This window comes from Quercus robur, chromosome 2 (genome assembly GCF_932294415.1).
Source record: "Quercus robur chromosome 2, dhQueRobu3.1, whole genome shotgun sequence".
NCBI lineage: Eukaryota > Viridiplantae > Streptophyta > Magnoliopsida > Fagales > Fagaceae > Quercus > Quercus robur.
Genome location: NC_065535.1, coordinates 46,056,667 through 46,077,418, shown reverse-complemented (window position 1 = coordinate 46,077,418; position 20,752 = coordinate 46,056,667). Strand labels below are relative to the sequence as shown.

General features: G+C 33.5%; 1 protein-coding gene and 1 long non-coding RNA gene across 7 annotated transcripts; one reads left to right on the top strand and one right to left on the bottom strand.

Moving 5' to 3' along the window:
• Positions 1-1,349: 1,349 nt before the first annotated feature.
• On the bottom strand, positions 1,350-3,721 carry LOC126713775 (uncharacterized). Its single transcript, XM_050413637.1, has 3 exons — positions 3,223-3,721; positions 2,313-2,469; positions 1,350-1,589 (listed from the first exon to the last, which is right to left on the bottom strand). The coding sequence occupies exons 1-2, from the start codon at positions 3,704-3,706 to the stop codon at positions 2,345-2,347; spliced, it is 609 nt and encodes a 202-aa protein (XP_050269594.1). The 5' UTR covers positions 3,707-3,721; the 3' UTR covers positions 1,350-1,589; positions 2,313-2,344.
• A 1,104-nt stretch (positions 3,722-4,825) lies between these two features.
• Positions 4,826-11,472, top strand: LOC126713774 (uncharacterized). 6 transcript variants are annotated; one of them, XR_007651427.1, is made up of 8 exons: positions 4,826-5,086; positions 5,379-5,428; positions 6,276-6,368; positions 7,365-7,438; positions 7,574-7,708; positions 9,289-9,340; positions 10,451-10,765; positions 11,229-11,472. It is a non-coding gene; the product is annotated as an uncharacterized LOC126713774 (long non-coding RNA). The 6 variants fall into 6 exon arrangements; XR_007651429.1 differs by lacking the exon at positions 10,451-10,765; XR_007651424.1 differs by having other exon boundaries at positions 10,451-11,472.
• Positions 11,473-20,752: the final 9,280 nt, after the last annotated feature.

Below are 20,752 nucleotides of genomic sequence, written 5' to 3'. Positions count from 1 at the left end.
TAAATAGAACCATAAAGAAGACACCATTTGAATCTGCTTATGGATCCAATCCCTAACACATTTTAGATTTAGTGTCACTGAGCTCAAGTTAGTAACGACAGAGATGCCTTAGCTAACCATATTTTACGAGTTCATGAGGAAATAGAGATCGTTCTCAAGGCTAGTAATGAAGCTCATGCAACAAACCAGCATTGATGGTTAAGGATTTTGAAGAATGTGAAATGGTGTTGGTGCATTTGAAACGTGAAAAGTTTCCTATTAAGACTTACCACAAGCTCAAGTCAAGGAAGTTTGGACCATGTGAAGTGTTGAAGAATATTTGATTGAATGCTTATTTGCTTGAATTACCACAAGAATTGTAATCATTTGATGGGCTTGATGGAGAGATGGGAAGATGTTGACAAACAAATGGAACAACTTTCTAAACTATAGCAAAATGTTTGAAGATGTGTTTGATATCAAAAAGGTTATCAAGGAAACGCATCCAATATAGGTGATACTTAGTGGAGTGGTTGGAAAAGCCTACTGCAAAAGGCTCACGGATTGCTGAAGAGGAATTGAGAAAAGTTAATCCTTAGAGCTGAATTCTTCTAGTCAGCTGAATTTTTCCCCAACCTAGAGGGATTGATGTAGGAACATATAAGCCCAAATGTAAGAAGGGGCAATAGATTATTTGACAAGCCTATAGTTATTAGAAAGTCTATTTGTTAATTTTTCTATGTTACGTTCAATTTAAGATGTGTTTGGATACTACTTATTTTAGTAAAAACTGAAAACATTGTCGCAAAATAATGTGTGATGACGGAATCTTTGGGACTCAACTCTCAAGCAAAGAACAGAGACATAATACATTGACAGACATAGAAAGAAAGTCCATAACTGGCAAAAGGAAGCATAACAAATAAGAGAGATAAATCTAATGGGATAACATTAGTCTAACTGCCAAAGGGGGGAGCCTACAAGTGTAAATGCTCAAACAAGTCAAGTGGGTCGGGTGAAATGTTTTTAAACCTAACACCTGCCCACAAACTCAGAACCTGCTCTCGACCCTTCAAGTCGGAAAGAGTCAACCGGGTGGGTCAGGATATACGGGTATAAGAGCAAGTCGGAAAGAGTCAATCGGGTAGATCAAGATATACGAGTATATGAGCAATAATAGTCTAATACATGAAATTTCAAATTTGAGTATTTTTTTTTAACTCTTTGAACCTAAAGATTGATGTTTTGGTGTTCCAACTTCATTGAATTTCTTCTCCTAGCTGTAATCTTCTTTTATTGCTGGAAAATTATTCTTGCTACACCATATCTAAGTTTTTCCAGTGAGAGAGAGAGAGAGAGAGAGGTACAAATTGTTAAGAATTCTGATCAGAAGATTCTATTTGAATGTTCAAGATACACTAATTTCATCAACACAGCCACAAACAGCAGAAAAGTAAAAACATAAGTAAAAGGGTGGGTTGACAATTGGAGCCAAAAAGCAAGTCCTGACCCCAAAACTACCATAATTGCATCTGTACAATATTCCATTCGCTGAAAAACTTTTATCAGCCAAGCTGCTCCTTTTTCTGAATCTACAATGGTTAGCAAGCCTGCAAGTTCCAAACAAAAATAGTGAAAAAGAGACTATTTGCATAAGCAAATAGTAGATTGTGACGGACAACTAGGAACAAAATTTAACACCTTGGATGAAGAAATTTGACCTCAAAAGACAAGCACACACACATGGAAGCACGTGTATATGCCCCATATGAAAACAAAGATTTTGCTCAAATAGATCAAGCTATGAACACACAAAGGTACGCATAAGAAAATAACTGTCATTATTACTATTTGAGCTTTTTTCACAACTGCCTTTGGGCCAAATGGCATCTCTATGCCTTTGAGTGTGGGTGATGACTGAGCTTAGTGTTTCGAAACCTCTTGGGTGCACAAGTAAATTCGCCAAGGGGAAAAAAAAAATTTGAGAGATTTTCCCCCCAAATGTATGTAGTCATGATCATGCAAACATTTTGCTTATGAACATTAAAGTGTCATTACTATTTTAACTTTTTTCTTTTCTTCTTTTTGGAAGGATTCCTATTTCAAATCACAGCATGGAGAAAATTTGATTATATATTTATATTACCACTGCTAAAAGTTATTATGCAACCACCATAGCTAAACACTGAGTTTCGACTAAAATCCAAAAGGACATATATATTGAATGAGACTAAAGGAAAAAAAAATTGAACCTTCTTTTAAAACTAATAACATACAATAAGTCACATAGATGAAGAAAAACAGCACTGGCAACAGCCAGGGAATGTACCTACCACAGTCACCAATATGTCAAGTGATGAGCTGCTCAATCTTCCTCATTCTCAGATCGCGATGTGTCATCTGAAGCCTTCACATCTATGTCTACCTCCATCTCTGTCTCTGCTGACTCCTTGCTCTCCAAATCCTCATTTGGTTGAGCGGATCCTTCCTCTTTTCATCCAAAAAAGAAAAAGAAAAAAGAAGAACAGATGTCAAAATATATCAAAGCTCAAAGCCTGTACCATAGAAGTTCACCAATAACATTTGGAACTGTTCTCTGATGATGTAAAAAATGTACATAAAAGAGAGCTGTTAATAACATATATGCCACTGCCAACTGCAAAATTATCAAGGCTTTACATAATGTAAGCCTTTAAAGTTCATTGAATTTGATACTTTTCCAAAAAGATTCTAAGTGCATTTAATTTCAGTAGTAGCATCTAACATGTATTAAAGAATCAATCGTTAAAAAATCATCTAGGTAGTAAATGCTTATAATATCATCTACAAGAAGGTCTTTTCACAAATGCAGCAGGAGCCAAGTGTATGAATACAACAACCCAACTTGATCATCTCCAAAAGACTTCAAAGTTAAGCATTTTTAGCAATCCTCATTACACTCGACAATATTAATAATTTAGTAGATGATGGGTTGGTTATCTTTGTATATAATAGTGAGTACTAGTTAGCAATGTGTTGGTTTACATAAAAATTAGACATAGTATTTTATTTAAAAATTTTAAAAAAAAGAAGCAAATTTTCAATTCATACATTCCCCAACTCCTAATGATTAAAAGCTCATCTCCATCTCTTTCTAAGTCCAGATCAGGTGAACTTAAATACCCAAACCAAATAGTGATTTGATTATTTTAAAATAATGAGGAAAGGATAAGAGCAAGTATGAGATAAAGAGAAATGCATTACCATGATGATTGAGGAGGAAGAAAGTGGAGGAGCAAGGCCAACCACGGGAAGTGGAGAAGGAGAGAGAGTGAGGAGGAGGATGATGATGATGATGGGAGAGGTTGGTAACCAAATCAAGGAAGTTGGGTCTGGGTGGGACCCAGAAAGAGGAACCAGGGACGAAGGGGAGCCAATCGGGAGTAGACTTCTGGACAATGATACCGTGGATCAAGTCGTCAAGCCTCTTCAGAGCCAAGGCCTCGAATTCACCGTCGGATGATGAAGCAGCACCGCCTAGGTGGTCGATCTCGATGCTGCTGCTGCTGCTAGAGAAAAACAACCTACTATGTGTATGTGTGTTTATTGAGGATTTGAGAATCAGAGCTGGAGATTGTTTGGAATTGCGAATGAAGAGTTGTTGTAGTAGGGTTTGAGTTAGGATTCGGGCCATCACATAACTTAACGGAGTGGGGGTGCAAGTTGCAAGTGCAATTGCAATTTGCATTTTATAGATTTGATTTTAGAGGTGTTACTCTGCCTCTCACGTGCCCTCCCTTCCCTTCCCTTCCTAATTCCTATCTTTTATTTATTTATTTATTTATTATTATTTTTTGTGAGAATTTCCTTTAGGGGTTTATGCCATAAAATCTAATTTAATGACATGTCATAAATAATTAAATTGTTTAATTATATGAGACTATTTATAAATGAACTAATTAGACATTATCATAGATTTTGAGATGTATTCTATTATGTGATTTAGTCACAGAAGATATAAATCACAAGTTCCTTGTAAACTCAAAACGTAGTTCATAGTCGGTTATGAAATTGAACGTTTCATCTGCGAAGACTATAACACATCAAATAAGATGGTTTGTCTTGATCATGGAAGTTGAGACTTTTAGTTGATGTGTCTTAAGAGTTAAGATATATTGAACCGAACCGCTGTGAGATTAATTATTTAATTAACAATTGTCACCTAAATAATTAATCTCACGACTTCTAATTTTATAGACTCTCAATCCTGAGAGGATAGTGAACCTGATCATGAAATGTAAGTTACTTTGATATATCAGGAGTGAGATCTAATATTCACGGTTAAAATCTCAGTATGTTGGGTAACCACACATAGTGTTAAGGGAATACATATTCTCAAGATGGAATCCATAATCTCTTTTTGTAGAGACACGAAATATCTCATTGAGATAAGTTTAATGGGAACTGATTATTCAAGGCGCCCACTTTAGTAAGGAGTTACTAAAGTTTATATTTATTGAAATTGGATTTCAATAAATGTGAATAATTAAAAGATTAAATCGGGTACTCAAGGATAAAATAGTTGTTTACAAAATAACAGTTCATTATGACTTTGTTCACTATGGATATTTCATGGAGGGGTCAAAGATATCATTAAAGTCTTAGGATATAATCTATATATAAAATAATAGGTGAAGCAGAGAGAAACTCAAATTGCAATTCCAATTAGAATTCTAATTTTGTGCCATTTGTCTCTACCACCTGTATTCAATTATTCCATAATCTATGAGCTATGTGGGGACCGCATAATAATATTAATCTAGGTGTCATTAATTAACTCATAAATTCCATATGGATTTACCTTGCCAGAATTCATAATTTAAGACTCTCTCTCTTCTTTCTCGGCTCTTTGCCTCTTCCTCTTCTTATTTGCACGACTCTTCCTTTCTCCAATTCTTCATGTCCTGGTTCAGTTGCCTCTATCCCTACAAAAATCAAAGAGCCACAACTATTAAATGAAAGAAAGAGGTCTTTGTCCTTGGAACAAGACCCAAACTCCCATTGGAGCCGTTCTCTTCCCCGGCTACAGTATTAACCCAGACCCAGAGCGACGAGTCCGTACAAAAAGGTTGCTCTTTCTCTAACTCTTCGACTGTATCCATTTTAGTATGAAAAAATGGAGTATTATGGTTTCTTAACCTTCAATGCATCAGACATTTATGAATCGTTTTAACTTTATTTAGTTTTACTAATCCGTTAATGTTGATAATTGCTTTAGTTTGAGTGTTGTTGGTTTTGAAATTCAATTTGGATTACAAGAGTCTATAAATTTGTTTCCACCTAATTATTTCTTTATGTAATTTCTTAGCCCACCAAGGAGCTTAAATATAATTGCAATCTTGTGATTTTTTTTTCTAAAGGTGATACAATGAAGATTGAGGAAGCAAAGAGCACATACTCCTAAGGAAATGTAAGTAAATTCTTTTTCCTTTCTTTTAGTGAATTTTCTTTTTTTGAATAATTTTAATATTATTTTTTCTATGATTAATGTTGCATGTTTGTTTTCTGTTTGATAACAAGATAGCATCTTCTTTTTTTTTTTTTTTTATAATCTTTTTTGGCTTGAGAACAAGTTAATATCTTTATTTGATATCTAATTGCGTTGTCTTTTTTTTTTCCTCCATTCTTTGAGGTTTGCATGTGAAACAATTTCTGGGTTTGAGAAATTCAAGGGTTTTTATTTTATTTTGTCCTGCAACAAAATATATATAGTGGTACTTCATGTTGGTGCTTTTGCTCCTAAGATTGGCCTTTTGATATATCAAAAGGCACTCTTTAGGAAGTTTGCTCTTCTCCTAATAATTTTTCTGTTGTGTAACATATTCTTGCTAAGAAAATGGTCCTATTATATTCCTTTCATACTTGGGATGTTTGCTATGTTACCAATTTGGTAATGTTGTTGTTAAGAAGTTGGCTCAGTTTGCAATTCATTTGAGTTAAACTTCTCCTAAAGGAAAGTAAGTGTTGTTGTCTCCAAGTTTCCAATTGTAAGTCACACCAAAGTCCTTTTTTTCTTTTTCTTTTTTTCAAGGTTTTGTTTGCAAATGGGAATTGGGGGTTTCTTTTGGTGTTGGGATAATTTTAGAATTTAGAGATTTTAAAGATTGGTTCATTTAGGAAATTTAACTTCCTTTTTTTTTTTTTTTTTTGTTCATTCAAGATAATTTTCACAATTTAGGTCCATACATAAAGAGCTTTGACTGTCTTAATTAAATTCAAGATTATATTAAGCTTTTCTTTTTCAAAAATATTTATAGATATCAATTGGTGTTGGGTGAAGATAATCCCATGGTGGAGGGTTCTTAGAAGCAAAAAAGACGATTTCTAGAGAGTCCTCAAATTCTACAGTGGTAATACTCTGTATTCTTCCATAATCATTATTTTCGCTTCTCTCTCATTTGTCTCTTTATTTGTGTGTGTAATTTTCTTTGTTGTTGTTGTTGTTGTCTTTTTTTTTTTTTTTTTTTTTTTTTTTTTTTTCACTTCGTGTAAAATTTAAAGTTACTTAGTAATGAAGGCAAGTGTAAATGTGAAAGAATTGGAAGCATTGATATAAATGACAAAGTAAATAATGTTTACCAGCATAATTTTGATCAACGTCCCTAACAGGTTTGCCTTTTCCAGTTTTTCTATAGAAAATACTGTTAGAACTTTAATAGCATTCTAAGATAGTATTAGTTATGTTTATACAAAATTAGAGTTCTAATTTGACATTTTTTTCTGGTTTGATTGTTGTATTGATTAAATTTTTGTTTTTGTTTGGCAGATTTTTCTTAGGTTTGTGCTTTTTTTGGTCAGCCCCTAGAATTTGAATTGATTTATGCTTTTGTGCAGATCTATGTTTTGTTGAATCATTCTCAAAAAAAAAAAAAAAAAAAAAAAAAAAAAAAAAAAAACCGTTGATTACTGAGAGTATAGTTATTTATAATTTTTTTAAGTAAAATTATTGGATTTTTTATGTTAATGGAAGATCCATGATGTTAATATCTCGACATTTTGTTGCATATGGATTTCTTGGTTTTAATTTTCTTCTTTATTCTTGCTAGATTTGATATTAGTGAACTTAAGTTGAAATCCAGAGTTTATGCTATATTTTCTTTTTGTACGTTTTCTCAAGAGCCAAACACAGATTTATCAACAAATGTGATATTTTAGTGAAGCTGAATAGTCTTATTAGGCTTTGTCTCAATTTCAAGATTGAAAGTATTGGGTATTTTTTTTTGCACCAATTATTTGTTTAGATTCCAAACAGGGGATAATACATGTAATGTTTAGTGCAAAGTTAATATGATTCTTGTGCTATGAAGATTTTTATTTATTTTTTTTATTTTTTGTTATTCTAATAGGCACCTAAGAAGGAAAAGGCTCCTCCTCCGTCCTCAAAGCCAGCCAATCTAGCGGAGGAAAGTAGAAGAAGAAGGTTTGATAATGTTTTTGGATTCAGAATTTGATTTTTTCAATTTTAAACTTTGTATGGTGGTTCAAATTATAGATTGTAGGAATAGGTAATGTGGGTTTGGCTTTGAATACTAATACTATTTGGTGATATATACAGAAATGGAGCAAGGGAAAGCAAAAGGAGAAGGTGAACAACATGGTTTTGTTTGATCAGGGAACCTATGACAAGCTCCTTGTGGAAGCTCCAAAGTACAAGCTTATCACACCTTCCATCTTGTTCGACAGATTGAGGGTATCGTCTGAACTTGACTTTTTCTGTATCAGTTTCTTCATATTTTATGTGGTTACACCCTTAATGTTATGTGAATGAGAAATGCTTGTGTAGTTGGTCTTGAAAGAGAAGTTAGATGGATTGCAATAATTATCATTGTCATTTTCCAATTGCAAATTATTACTTGGAGGATAAAAATCATTGCTTCTCAAGATGACCCACACTTTTACTGATTGAGCTATTAGGACATGTTTGATGGGAACTCGACATGGGTATACTATATAGAGAACCCATATCACTTCCAAGTGTCTGCTTGCTCTGAGGAACCTTTGTGTAATTAATCTTGATTCTTGCTATCAAAATTAGAAACTATTATCAACTTCCTTTTAATGACTATTTTTGACTTTTTTCTGTAGTCTCTCTTTACACTATTCCCCTATTTTTACTATCCCTTATTGAGTACTTATATATGAAATAGGACATAGAATTATTTTAGTGTTATTAAACTTCAATTTGGTTTTATTAGAAATTCAGATTTCTTGCTGTTTACTTCAAATAAACCTGCCATGTTTTGTGTTTTCAGTGATATTTTTATTCTCATGTGCTATTGTAGATTTATCACTGCTTTGTTTAGGATATTTGTGTCACATTTGGTTTGCTTTTGTTTAGAGTATTTGGGTTAATTGGTTTTGGGTATTTGCCAATGATGTTTTTAAAATAGAGAAAAAGAAACACAATCATACCTTTCTTTTCCTTTTTCTTAAGAGATGAATGGTGATAGTCTTAAGTTTGGAAGATACTATGTATCTTTTTCCACAGTGTTACCAATTGAGATGACCGTAATAGAAGCTTAAATTAGAGATATGCATATGTTTTGATCCTAGCCACTTTGAGATGTACATATATATTCTTGATTACCTTCTTGATTTGTAGCTGATATTTGGTGTACTTTACTTTCTATTGCATTCATCTCTTAAGTTGTATTGTAACTATTGTAATTTGATATTGTGGTTAACATGGTTCTATGGTGCATAGGCTTATATTAAAAAACGATAAATTATACTGTTTCACAATGTTAAAACACCATTTTGTTTTATAGTTCTTTCAATAAAAAGAAAACTAACTGCTTCAAATACATAGCAAAGGCTTGCAATACAGGAGGAAAAAAAAACTTGCAATATAGAGATAGAGAAGGAGAAAAAAAAAAAAAAAACCTTACGACACAGATATAGACCACTATCCATTCCCTCGCTGGACTTGGACTTTTTTATAGATTATGAAAATTACAAAAAGATTGGTTACAGTTTTGGGTCTTCACTGTAAATGAACGGAATTAAAAACAGTTATATGTAACTAATCTTAAAGATGTTGTTGGGATCAAATCAATATAATGGGATCAAATTAGTATAATATTGAACATTGTGCTGATATTTAAGTTTTTGTTCTTAGCAATTTAGTTTTGATGCTGTTTGTTCTATAATGAATATGTGTTCATTCTGTTATGCGTGTTTGTTACCAATGTTCTTAAAAAGTTCTATTACGTATAACTAATTGGCAAATACAATTGTTAACAACATTCTATGTAATTTTTATCTATTTAGATTAGTACATCAATCTTTGGCATCCACATCCAATTGAAGGCTTCCCTAGCAGGTGTGTAAGTGATTCTGCTGATCACTACTAAGTATATAAAAGATCTTATACTCTACTTATAAGTAGATTAAAGTTTTTTGAGCTATTAGTGATGATTTCTCTTATTAACCAGTAACTCTATCAGTGTCATATACATTCCTTTAGACCATTTTAAACCTGGCAGATTTAAGGTGTTGTTAGTTTCATTAAGGTTTGTAATATGTCATTACTAAAATTTAATTGTATTGTATAAACTACATGCCTATAATATAACTTACAAATACCTAATTGATCTATCAACAAATATGCCTAAAATATAAATTGTATTGCATAAACAACAAATATAACTGACATATTTCTTGCAAAAAAGAATATTTCATAGCTAGCTACTAGAAGCTCTCTCAATGTTCAATTGGATTGGATGTTCACATATTTCAATGGGATCTATCACAATGCTGATGGTTAGCCTATCATTTGAATTAAGCTTTTAATACAAAGTTAAATTTATTATTTACATTTTTTTCTTTTTTTTCTTTATTGTTTCTTTAGTGTTTGATAGACTGTGCTGAGAAACTTAATTTAGCCATATTCATGATTGGAGAAATTGGAGGGAATGAAATATATGTTGTTACAGTAAGTATTATTAGCCAAAAAAAAAAAAAATCCTTTTTATTTTCCTTGCAAAATGAATTGTTATGATTATTGATTCCTAATTCTCCATTATTGTTCCATAGGGTCATTGGTTATGGTGATACCCAAGTAGTTGTCACAGAAATCTTCCCAATAGGCTGTTTACCAATCTATCTTATAGCACAATACACTAACAATTCTTCTGCTTATGACAAAATTTGGCGAGTCTCTTTCTACCTCTAATAGAATGCATAAAAATAGAACATGATATGAAGGAGATTTTGTAATATTTCAAGGTACAAGATTTGATGATGCAACTGTGTAAAAACTTGATGTGTGTTGGAGGTGAATATTTCAATGACTTCAATAGATTCCAATACACCAACCACATCTGGTAACACCATGATATTAAATAAAGAGTTAGAATCGAATTATCAATAGTATTATTTTCTTTGCTTTTTAGGAGTTTTATGCTAAACTCATTGATTTAATTATGTTCAGGTTTTATTCCAAAAGTTTTGGTAGCCATAGTTGCCCCTTTTTCCAATCCTCAACTAAAAAAATTCCCGCTATTTCGATTTTGCTAGTCCTTGGGACCAGCGTAGCGACGGAGAGTGAGTGCACCGCAAGACCAGACAAGTGACTCCCTCGCCTCGCAACGGCGGCATCTGTCTTTTAAGTTAAGTCATTTCCTAAGATGGCTCCTTTTATTCTACGATAATCCAAGCAGCAGCTCCACGAGTCCGCCCGGAATCAGTCGATTCTTGAGCTATTCGTTCTCCCCTCTCGGTTGGCGTTTGCCAGCCACTAGAGCAAGTAAGAGAACCTGCTTTTAATGGCTTTGACCTTCAACCAATTCCCACTCTTCCAACGAGAAGTCAAGACCTAACAAAAGAAGTAAACCTGAAGTGTTACTCATTTTATTGGTTAAACACATAATTTCTAAAGTTCTTAGTTGCTACTGGTTGGACTTTTTGGTTTTCAAATTCTGTGGTGAATGTGATGTGAGAGCATGTTTTTTTCTGGTAGGGATTTCATCTGATGTAGCAGCAGCTGCTGCAATAAAGATGGGAAAGGGTCTTAATGATAGAAAAGTCATTGTTTTGCTATAAGTCTTATTGCCTTCTTCAAATTAATATAGAATCTCTATATCATGTTATTATATTATGATAATCAGTTTAGGATATTTTAATTGAAGTTTCACTTCAAAATCCCTTTGAATATGCTTATGATGACTCCCTTTGTACTCCTCCTGATGGTAACATTGATTTTCGAACAGTATATGGGGTTCCAGCAGGAAGGGCATAAAATATAGCCAGAGATTTGAGTTTTGCTTTTGCTAGAGACTTTGCTGGCAAGAAAAAGGGAAGGGGTAGCCATGGTTCATGGGGTTTTGGATGGTTCACTCACTGACTACATTGTTCAGTTCCAAAGCCGAAGGAGTTGATGGATTTAGCAATTTTTGGAGAAGATTAATATGAACTAATTGTATTTGATTGATGATAGTATAGACTTCATTATTATTCCTGTTTCTTTTTCATCATGCGGTTTGTGGCTTGATGAAAGTACAAATTGAAAAAAAAAATCATGAATCTAAATATTTATGAGGATTGAAAAAATTAACTTAGGGAAAACAGTTTGTTTCCCATTGCTTTAAGTTTTACATTTAGTTTGCTTTAAAAAGGTCCAATAGCATCACTTGAATAATAAAATGCAATATTTATTTTTATTGTTTTTATCTAATTCTATCCTCCTTGTGATAAACTCAAAAAGACAAAAAAGAAATTGACCAATAGTATTACTATAATTAATTACATACTAGTTTATTAATAAGGCCTAGAGTGCAATTATATTTATATAGAGGTATTAAATATAATTAATGGTAACTTTGGACTTGTCAAGAGTTGACAGATAAACTCAAGGCCCATTGGAGCTAGAGTCTTATTTGTTCCCTTTGATCCCATCTCAAGCCACAAACTAAATCCCAATTGGGTAGGCCCAAAAGGCTAACCCAATTAGATAATTAGTTTTTATTTAATAAGAGTTATTAAATAAAGTAACTACCAAGACAGTTAAATCGTACGTATGATTAAAAGGAAGAAAAAACTGTTTTTCTCAAAAAGAATCTTGGACAAAAGAAAATCAACGTACATAAGAATTGATTGAGACCACTCATCTTGGGCATCGTGTGGAATTGGGATGAAGATTGAAGGTATTCTCAAGTCTTGTTTTTGAATTTCACTGCATCAAGGTACGCTTTTTTTTCTTTGTTCTAAAATTCAAGATTACATGTTATTTATCATGAATGAAGTAGATTCTTGTGTTGCTTTCGCTGTGAGTTTTGTATGAGATGCAAAACCAGTTTTCCAACATGTCCTATCCTATCTTATACTATTATACTAACCTATAAGCTCATATGCTCTTTTATTTTATTTTATTTTATTATTATATTTTTCAATTACAAAAATATCTAGGGATGAAATGAGTGTTATGCATTTGTGGGTGAAATAATTTACTCATTACTCCATACGTATTTTTGTAATTAGAAAAATGTAATAATCACAAATTATAGTAGATGCAAATTATTATTTACCAAAAAAATAAAAATAAAAGAACCTCTAAGCACGTGTGTGAGTGCATGCTAAGAGGCTAGTTTATTTTTATTATTTTTATTTTTATGCTTTGGCCTCCAAAGAAATTAAGACAAATGAAAATGATTTTGAAACTATACAAGACATAAATTACGTAATTGAAATTTTAGGATTTATATAAAATTTTAGTGGTGGATGAATTTTTCTAGGCACGTTTGAGTTTGTTATATATTTTGAATTTATTTAATGGCCATTTTTATAATATTCCAGGCACTATGAGTAGTGTAAACTGTAAAGTATATTTTATGAGTAATTTTGAAAATAATGAAAATTAGACCATAAGTGTACGGTTCCAATTATACATAGAAAATATATATTATATATGTCAAATTTTATTTCACCCACAAATGCATAACACTTATCACACTCATATAGGGGTGTCAAGTGGGTGGGTTTAGGGTGGGCATAATTGGGTTTGGTATATAAAACCCATTTATCCATTAAAACTCATTTAACTAATTATTTCTAATCCAAATCCAACCCAATCCAATTATTATGGGTAAACCCCAACTTACCCAATTACCCAATTATCAAAATTACCAAAATGCCATTATAGTGAAAATCCCACACTTTCTTGGATTCCCTTTTCCACTAAATTTTCAGAGATCACAACAATATTCTAAAAATAAAATAATTATAAATTCTATTTTCCCTCAGCTTTCTCGGCAACCAAATAGGAAATCAAAAACGAAAACTAATATTACTAACATCAGAAGCATTAACAGAATAACAAATAACTCAACTAATCAATCGTCTCAGAGATAAAAAGCTTATGAGAATCATCAAAATAAAAACAACAACAACAACAACAACAATAATAATAATAATTAAAAAAAAAAGTTTAGCAGATCACAGTGACAAGTACAAATCGGAGGTGGTGGCCGAAATTGGAGGCGGTGGGGCGGTCCCAAACGAAGAGGACTTGGATCCGATCCCAGGTGACGTTGCTTCTCAACTAGGAGACCTGGAAAGAGCAATCGTCAAGGATTGTTAGGGCGGCGCGGAGCTGGTGCTAGACCATTTTGAACTTGGATCGGAGGCCCACGAGGGGGCTGGTTTTGGAGCAGGTGGGATTCGGATCCACATGGCAGAGAAGGAAAAGGAAGAGAAAGTGAAACCCGAGGAAGATGGGTTTCTGAGGCATGAGATCCCGGATCTGGTACTAGTTATGACTCGAAATTCGAATTAAATAGTTGAGAGGGAATGATATGATTACCCCAGTGGGTTGATGAAGGACACTGAGGTGTCGCCGTCGATGAGAAATGAGTACGAGGAAGTTGCCGAACTCTACGTTTTGCATTTTACTGAACTGCATTTTCAAGCTCTTGCTCTAGGTACGAGTTCATTGGGATGAGCATGAGTACTCCAATGGATTCCATGAGTTCTAGATGAGAGCTAGAGAGAGAAAGAGATAGAGCAAGAAAGAGAGAGAAGTGTTTGGTGGTCGAGAAAATGAAGGAAAATGAAAACCTTGCCTGAGGGTTTTTTATTTTATATATATTATTATGGGAAGGGCTGGGTGAAATTTGGATATATTGTTTTTGGGTTAAATGGGGCTCAATGGGTTTTTAGTTAAAACCCAATAATCAATGGGTCTAATTGGGTTGATGCCCATTTAACCCAACTAATAATTGGGTGAGTTTGGGTTCAATTAGAGTGGGTGGGTTTGGGTGGACAAATAAGTTTGGGCTTACTTTGCCACCCTACACTCATAAGTATTTTTGTGATTGAAAAATGTAGTAATCCCCAATTATGATGAATGGAAACTATTAACCTTTTCAATGATTAAAAAAATTCAATAATTCCAAATTATAATTGATAAAGGTATTTTTGTAATAAGATTGTGATTCTTAAACAACAAATCCCATCAAGAAGAATGTATCATACTAGTAAAAGGCCGATGGCCTCAAGAGAACCATTGGCCCCAAAGGAACCGTCGGTCTTAAAAGAATTCGTTCGAGACCTTGTACCTTACATCGACAAGAGGCTGATGGTTACATGGACAGATCCACGAAAAGTTGACGAGTACATCTCCCTACCAGGCCGACGGATGACTTTGATAGACAAAGAAGCATACCAATGGGTCCTACGTGGCCTTACGAACTTTACATGCATATTCTTATATGGAAATATCTTGCACACCATGCATAAAGACCCTATCACATGATTTTCATCTTCCCAGACTGGAGAGTATCCTCAAGATCTTGATGGCATTAACTCCACCTTCTCCCTATAAGGAAAATCCATGTATTTCCAGGATCTAGGTCTCCTCCACATCACTATATAAGCAAGAGGTCTCCTCCTTTCCCAGGTACGCAGAAAATCCCTAGCTCTCTCACTATAGAGTTCTTAGAGATATCTCATTCACTGACTTAACCTTCGGAGAGTCTTTAGCTGGTACCACACCGGTACCTTTTGTCTGGTTCTTGTTCTCTTATTCTTTAGGTACCCATCGGTGTGATTAGGAGCCATAAACTTACTGACAATTTTTGTGCATCATCAGTTGGCGCAGTTTGTGGAAATCGAGTGATTAGCCATATCACCGCTTCTAAAACAAAGAGTTGCATGGTTCAGAAGCGATCGATGGCTATCATCAACTAGGAGACAGAGAATCCCTCCAACACCTTGGAGAGACAAGTGCAAACCTTGGCAACAGCAGTCAAACGACTCGCCTAACGCAACCAGGAGTTGGAGCAACAGCTAAACTAGAGGAACGAGTGACGTCTCAAAAATCAACGCGATGAATGGGACAACGACGAGTAAAAAGGTAGTCATCTCCTAAAGGGGGACTGACAGGAGAGGGAGGACTAGGAAGAAAGCAATGTCCCCAGCAAGTGAGACGGATCGGAGGACACCAACCACCTATCGAAATTGGAAACCAGCGTAATACGCATGACCTAGGACATGCAAATGATGAAGGAGAAGATGGACATGATGATGAATGCTATCGTGGATCCTTCTGGTGGTGCTGACAATGCAGACCCTACTGTTGCCCCTCCTTTCTCACTCCGTGCCATGATGGAGTCTTTCATGACTACACAGATAGCTTATGGACAGCTTCTTGATGAGTTGTTGACGAAGGTTGCTTCCTTGAGAGCAAATTTTATGGAGTATAGCAGTGCCTTTCCACCTCCTCCACCCTTTGAGGTCTGATTTTGCCTTTGGCAATTCATAACAAAAATGGGAAGTAGTTTTAGGACTTTTTGTACGCAGGGGGAGTAGATTTATTGTATTTAGGGGGGTTTGTTGTTTTTTTTTCTTTGGTTTTATATTTTAATTGTTTATATCTGTTTAGTGTTTATGTTCTTGATTCACAAACTTTGATGTGCTGATTGGTTATGATATTTGTTGATTATGAGGTTATTCATTATTAGTGTGTTCACTATCTCTTTATATGTTTTGTGAATTAAAGTTCGGTTTTTTTTTTATTTTTTATTTTATTTTTATTTTTTAAATTTTATTTATTTACTTAGATTATGGTACTTGTATTTTCCACACATGTGTTTATGGTTTGTTTTCAGTGTTTCAGGAATTTACAGGTTAATTCTTTCAACAGCTACTCTCTATACTAGCAACTAATAGTTAGTAGTTGTGTAAGGATTGTATTAGGGCAATAACTTGTATTTGGGCTGGTATTTAAATTTAAGCATTTCATTGTTTATGTGTGTTCTGTCATAGATTGCCAAAGGGGGAGATTGTTAGGTTCTAAAGATTTAGATTTAAATATTTAGAATCATATTATTATTGTGTTGGCAAACCGAGAACAAAACATGTCTAGTCTAGGTTTTTAGGCAATGCTTAAAAGTGGTTGTTTCAAGGTTCAAGTCTAGCTGATTGTAGAAAAAGGAAGTGAGGTTCTGCCTTGCTCGACTGATCGAGAATTAGGCTCGACTAATTGAAAATTGTAGGCACAATTTTTCTGTAGAATTTTTGAATAGGCCTAAGCCTGCGAAAACATTTAGGGTTTCATCTAAACTTCTCCACATATAAAAGAAAAACTCTAGCCACGTTTTGAAGACTCTTATAAGACTTGTGTGTTACTCTTCGTGAGATCTGAGAGGTTTTTTACCTTCTAACTACACAAGAATTTACCAGATCCAAAACTATAATCAAGCGTTGGTAAAACATTGTTGTTGCATCAAGATCATTACTAATGGTGATCTAAAACTTTTGAGTGGGGTCTCAAAGTCACAAGTAAGGCTGCTTGTGTTGGTGTAAATCCAAGAAGAGAAGGAGTCCGTAGATTCAGAGCTTGCACATGGTCGTGTCAGTAAGTTATTATTGGAGGTAGCAATAGATTTAGGGTTAAATCTGATTGTAAAAACTTCAATTCTCTTATAGTAGATTTGTTTTAGCTTGAGGATAGTTAGGTCAAATCTCTCCAGGTTTTTACCTTAAAATGGTTTGTTTCATTGGTTTTCGTAGGTCATCAAATCGTGGTGTTATTTACTTTTCCGCGTCTTAGCATAATATGATTTATTTGTGTTTAACCTAGATCTAAATAATTAATCCAAGTAATCACTTGGTTAATTTAATAGGTTAAACGATCTGGTTTTAGGGGTCTAAACGAACAAACACATATATTTTTAGAAGGTGTCAACTAATTTATCGTAGTACTAAATCCCTCTTTAGTGTGATTTGAGGAGTTTAATGGTTTATGGATAGAGAGGGTCATCTAATTCTCTCAAATAAAGCTTTCGAAGGAACACATATTTCTTCAAATTTCAACCTTTCTTGCCATTGGTAAAATAGTCATTAGTTAGAACATACAATGAGAATACAAAGTCTGGTTCAAAGAAGAAAGGTTATTTAGACTTTGCCAAGGTGTAGCCATGAATTTTCACTTAGAGAGGTCGAATTATGGTATTGATATGATAATCATAATTCATAAATCTATCAAAGAAAAACCAATCAATTATGATATACTATCATATTCTTAAACATTAATGAACATACAAAAATTATCTAGTTTACCATAAAAAGAGTGCCTAGTACACACACACACACACACACACACACACACACACACACACAGAAGAAGCTTGCATCAAAATTATACCAAAAGCTCATCCTTCATAAAATAAAATTTATCCATTATCATCTCTGTAATGATATTTTTTGCCACACACACACACACACACACACACACACACACACACACACACACACACACACACACACACACACACACACACACACACACACACACACACACACACACACACAGAAGACATCAAAATTATACCAAAAGCTCATCCTTCATAGAATAAAATTTATCCATTATCATCTCTGTAATGATATTTTTTGCCATCAAAATTATACCAAAAGCTCATCCTTCATAGAATAAAATTTATCCATTATCATCTCTGTAATGATATTTTTTGCAATTTTCTTTTTGCATCAAAATTATACCAAAAGCTCATCACAGAAGACATCAAAATTATACCAAAAGCTCATCCTTCATAGAATAAAATTTATCCATTATCATCTCTGTAATGATATTTTTTGCCATCAAAATTATACCAAAAGCTCATCCTTCATAGAATAAAATTTATCCATTATCATCTCTGTAATGATATTTTTTGCAATTTTCTTTTTGCATCAAAATTATACCAAAAGCTCATCCTTTATAGAATAAAATTTATCCATTATCATCTCTGTAATGATATTTTTTGCAATTTTCTTTTTTGTATAAACTACTATATTATCAACCAAAAGCTCATCTTCCATTATATTATGAAGTCTTCTTTTTACAAGTTTCATAATTGAAAGGATCGTTTTGTGGTTGCTATAGAAACGGGAAGAGTCAACACTAGAATCTATTATTACATAAATTATAAATTCACCTTTAATTAAATAATAACCCCTCAAAACCGCAAAAGAAATATTTTAAACAAAAGTATAAACAAACAACATAAACCAAACAAATTAAAAACACCAATAGGTAAATTTCATATGATATTAAAATAACTTTTACAAATCTAATTGAAGAGCATGCGAAAAGCCAAGTTGGGGTTGTTGAGAAAATTAATAAAAGACACTAAAATTGATTGATTAAGAATTAACAAATGAAAATATTAAAGGATGATGAAGCTATTGTGTTGGAGAGAGAAGAAACCTCACCGCAGTACCAGTCGCAGTCCCAATTCTATATATATATATATATATATATATATATATATATTACCCCCAAACTGTGAGGACTGAGGGTTTTGTTCGGTTGTGTATTGAAATATGAGATTTGAGGTTGGCAATAAAGTCTACAAAGGAGAAAAAAAACAAAAAGCGTAGCTTACTAGAGAATGAAAATAAAGGTGAAAAGTCAAATTTTGTGTCTGTTTGGGACAATCTGAAAATTTTAGTTTATTTTTGCTACTATTCATGAGTCCTACTACACTTTTTGATACTATTTATGTGTTTCTTTGTACTATTCAGTTAACTTTTATTTTTATCTACAGTACTTTCAACAAAAAGTTTTCAATTTCAGCTAAATAAATTATTCTCAAATGGACACTTTGTTTATGTCCGGGTAATTAGATAGACCACGTATTGAAACGTTCAAATTTTGTTTTAAGTATTTGGGTAACTAGATGGGCCAAGGAATATTGTTTCTTGTTGGACAGAGAGAAGTCTTTGGAACAAATGGGGCGGCCGGCTATTTATCTTTGGAGGGGCCCATAGTTGTTTGCTATGGGTTTTAAGGAAAATGAATAAAACTCAAGCGTTTTACTCAAATAATTATAGCACCTAAGCGTATGTTTGGATGGGAGGAGAGAAGAGTAGAGAAAGGGGTAGACATTTAAATCCCCTTTGTTTGGGTGTATAATTTTTAGAATTTTGTTAATGGATGCCCAAGCACATTCGTTTAGCAAATACTTTTAGAAACTTTTTATGAAAAAAGAAAAAAACAGCTATTTTTTTTTTTTTTACAGTTTTTTATATTTTTCATAAAAATAGTATCAAAACTTTTTTTAAATGATTCATTAGAGCATATACATTATGTGTGTCAAATGCCAAAATTTTGGCATTTGGTGAACACCAAAATCATTGCTTCATGAGGTGTTTCAAATCTCAAAATTTTTTACAACATGCTACAATACCATTCTAATAATAGAACGACACTGTAGCAAAATCTCAAAAGTTTTATTATTATTTTTATTCCCTCCCTCTCCCCCATTCTTTGGCATCTCTCACTCTCTTCCTCTCTCATCCTTTGTTACAAACCCAATGGTAGAACTAACTCTTAAAAACCGGCTTGTAAGAGGAAGGTGCCTAAGAACTTATAAACACATGATTAAACTTATACTTAATCTATGTGGGACACTAGGTTCATAACATACCATCACGCTCTGCAGCCCATGTTCACAACGGCTCACTCTAGCAACAATGACCCAATGGTAGCCCCCTCTGAGATCCAACTACAAAGCTGCAACTCATTTGATCCCATACTTAATGAGCTGCACTCAATAACTTAGGGTGGTAATTAGCTTTGATACCAAATGTTACAAACCCATGAGTAAAACTCAATCCTGAAAATCAGCTTGTAAGAGGAGAGTGCTCAAAAACTTATAGACACACGGTTAAGCTTAAACTTGTGGGACACTAAGATCATAACATTCTCAAGCCACTACCGCTGATCTCGAGCTACTATCACTAATCTCTCCTGGAGCCGTTGCCGCCAATCTCGCCTCTCTCCACTTCTCTCTCTCTCTCTCTCTCTCTCTCTCTTTATTTTAATATTTGTATATATTATTTTAATATAAAGAATTGAATAATAAAAGATATGATGTATGGTGAATTATAAAATGATGTGTTAAAATAATAATTAGTTTTTTTGATATGTTAAAATGACATTTTTTTTAGAATATCTGATATTGATGCTCTTAACAAATGCCCTAGAGGCACCAATTAACCGAAACTTTATTATACAAGGAAAGGATTTTAACTTTGAAGGGGTTCAGTTATTTTCAATTCCCCCAATTTTAAGGCTATGTCAAACTGATTGGGCTGCATAATCCAAAATCAGAAAAATGACCGCTCTTTGGAGGGAGATCCACTCGAGCATAGAAAAATGACCTCTCTTGGGAGGGAGATCCACTCGAGCATATAAACGCTTTATTGAGGTGTAAAGATTGAAATGAAGAGAAGGGCA

Coding starts and splice junctions, on each gene's coding strand:
- LOC126713775 (XM_050413637.1), bottom strand. CDS start 3,706: ATGCAAATTGCAATTGCACTTGCAACTTGCACCCCCACTCCGTTAAGT. Junction 2,470..3,222: donor CTTCCTCCTCAATCATCATG/GTAATGCATTTC, acceptor TTGGATGAAAAG/AGGAAGGATCCGCTCAACCA.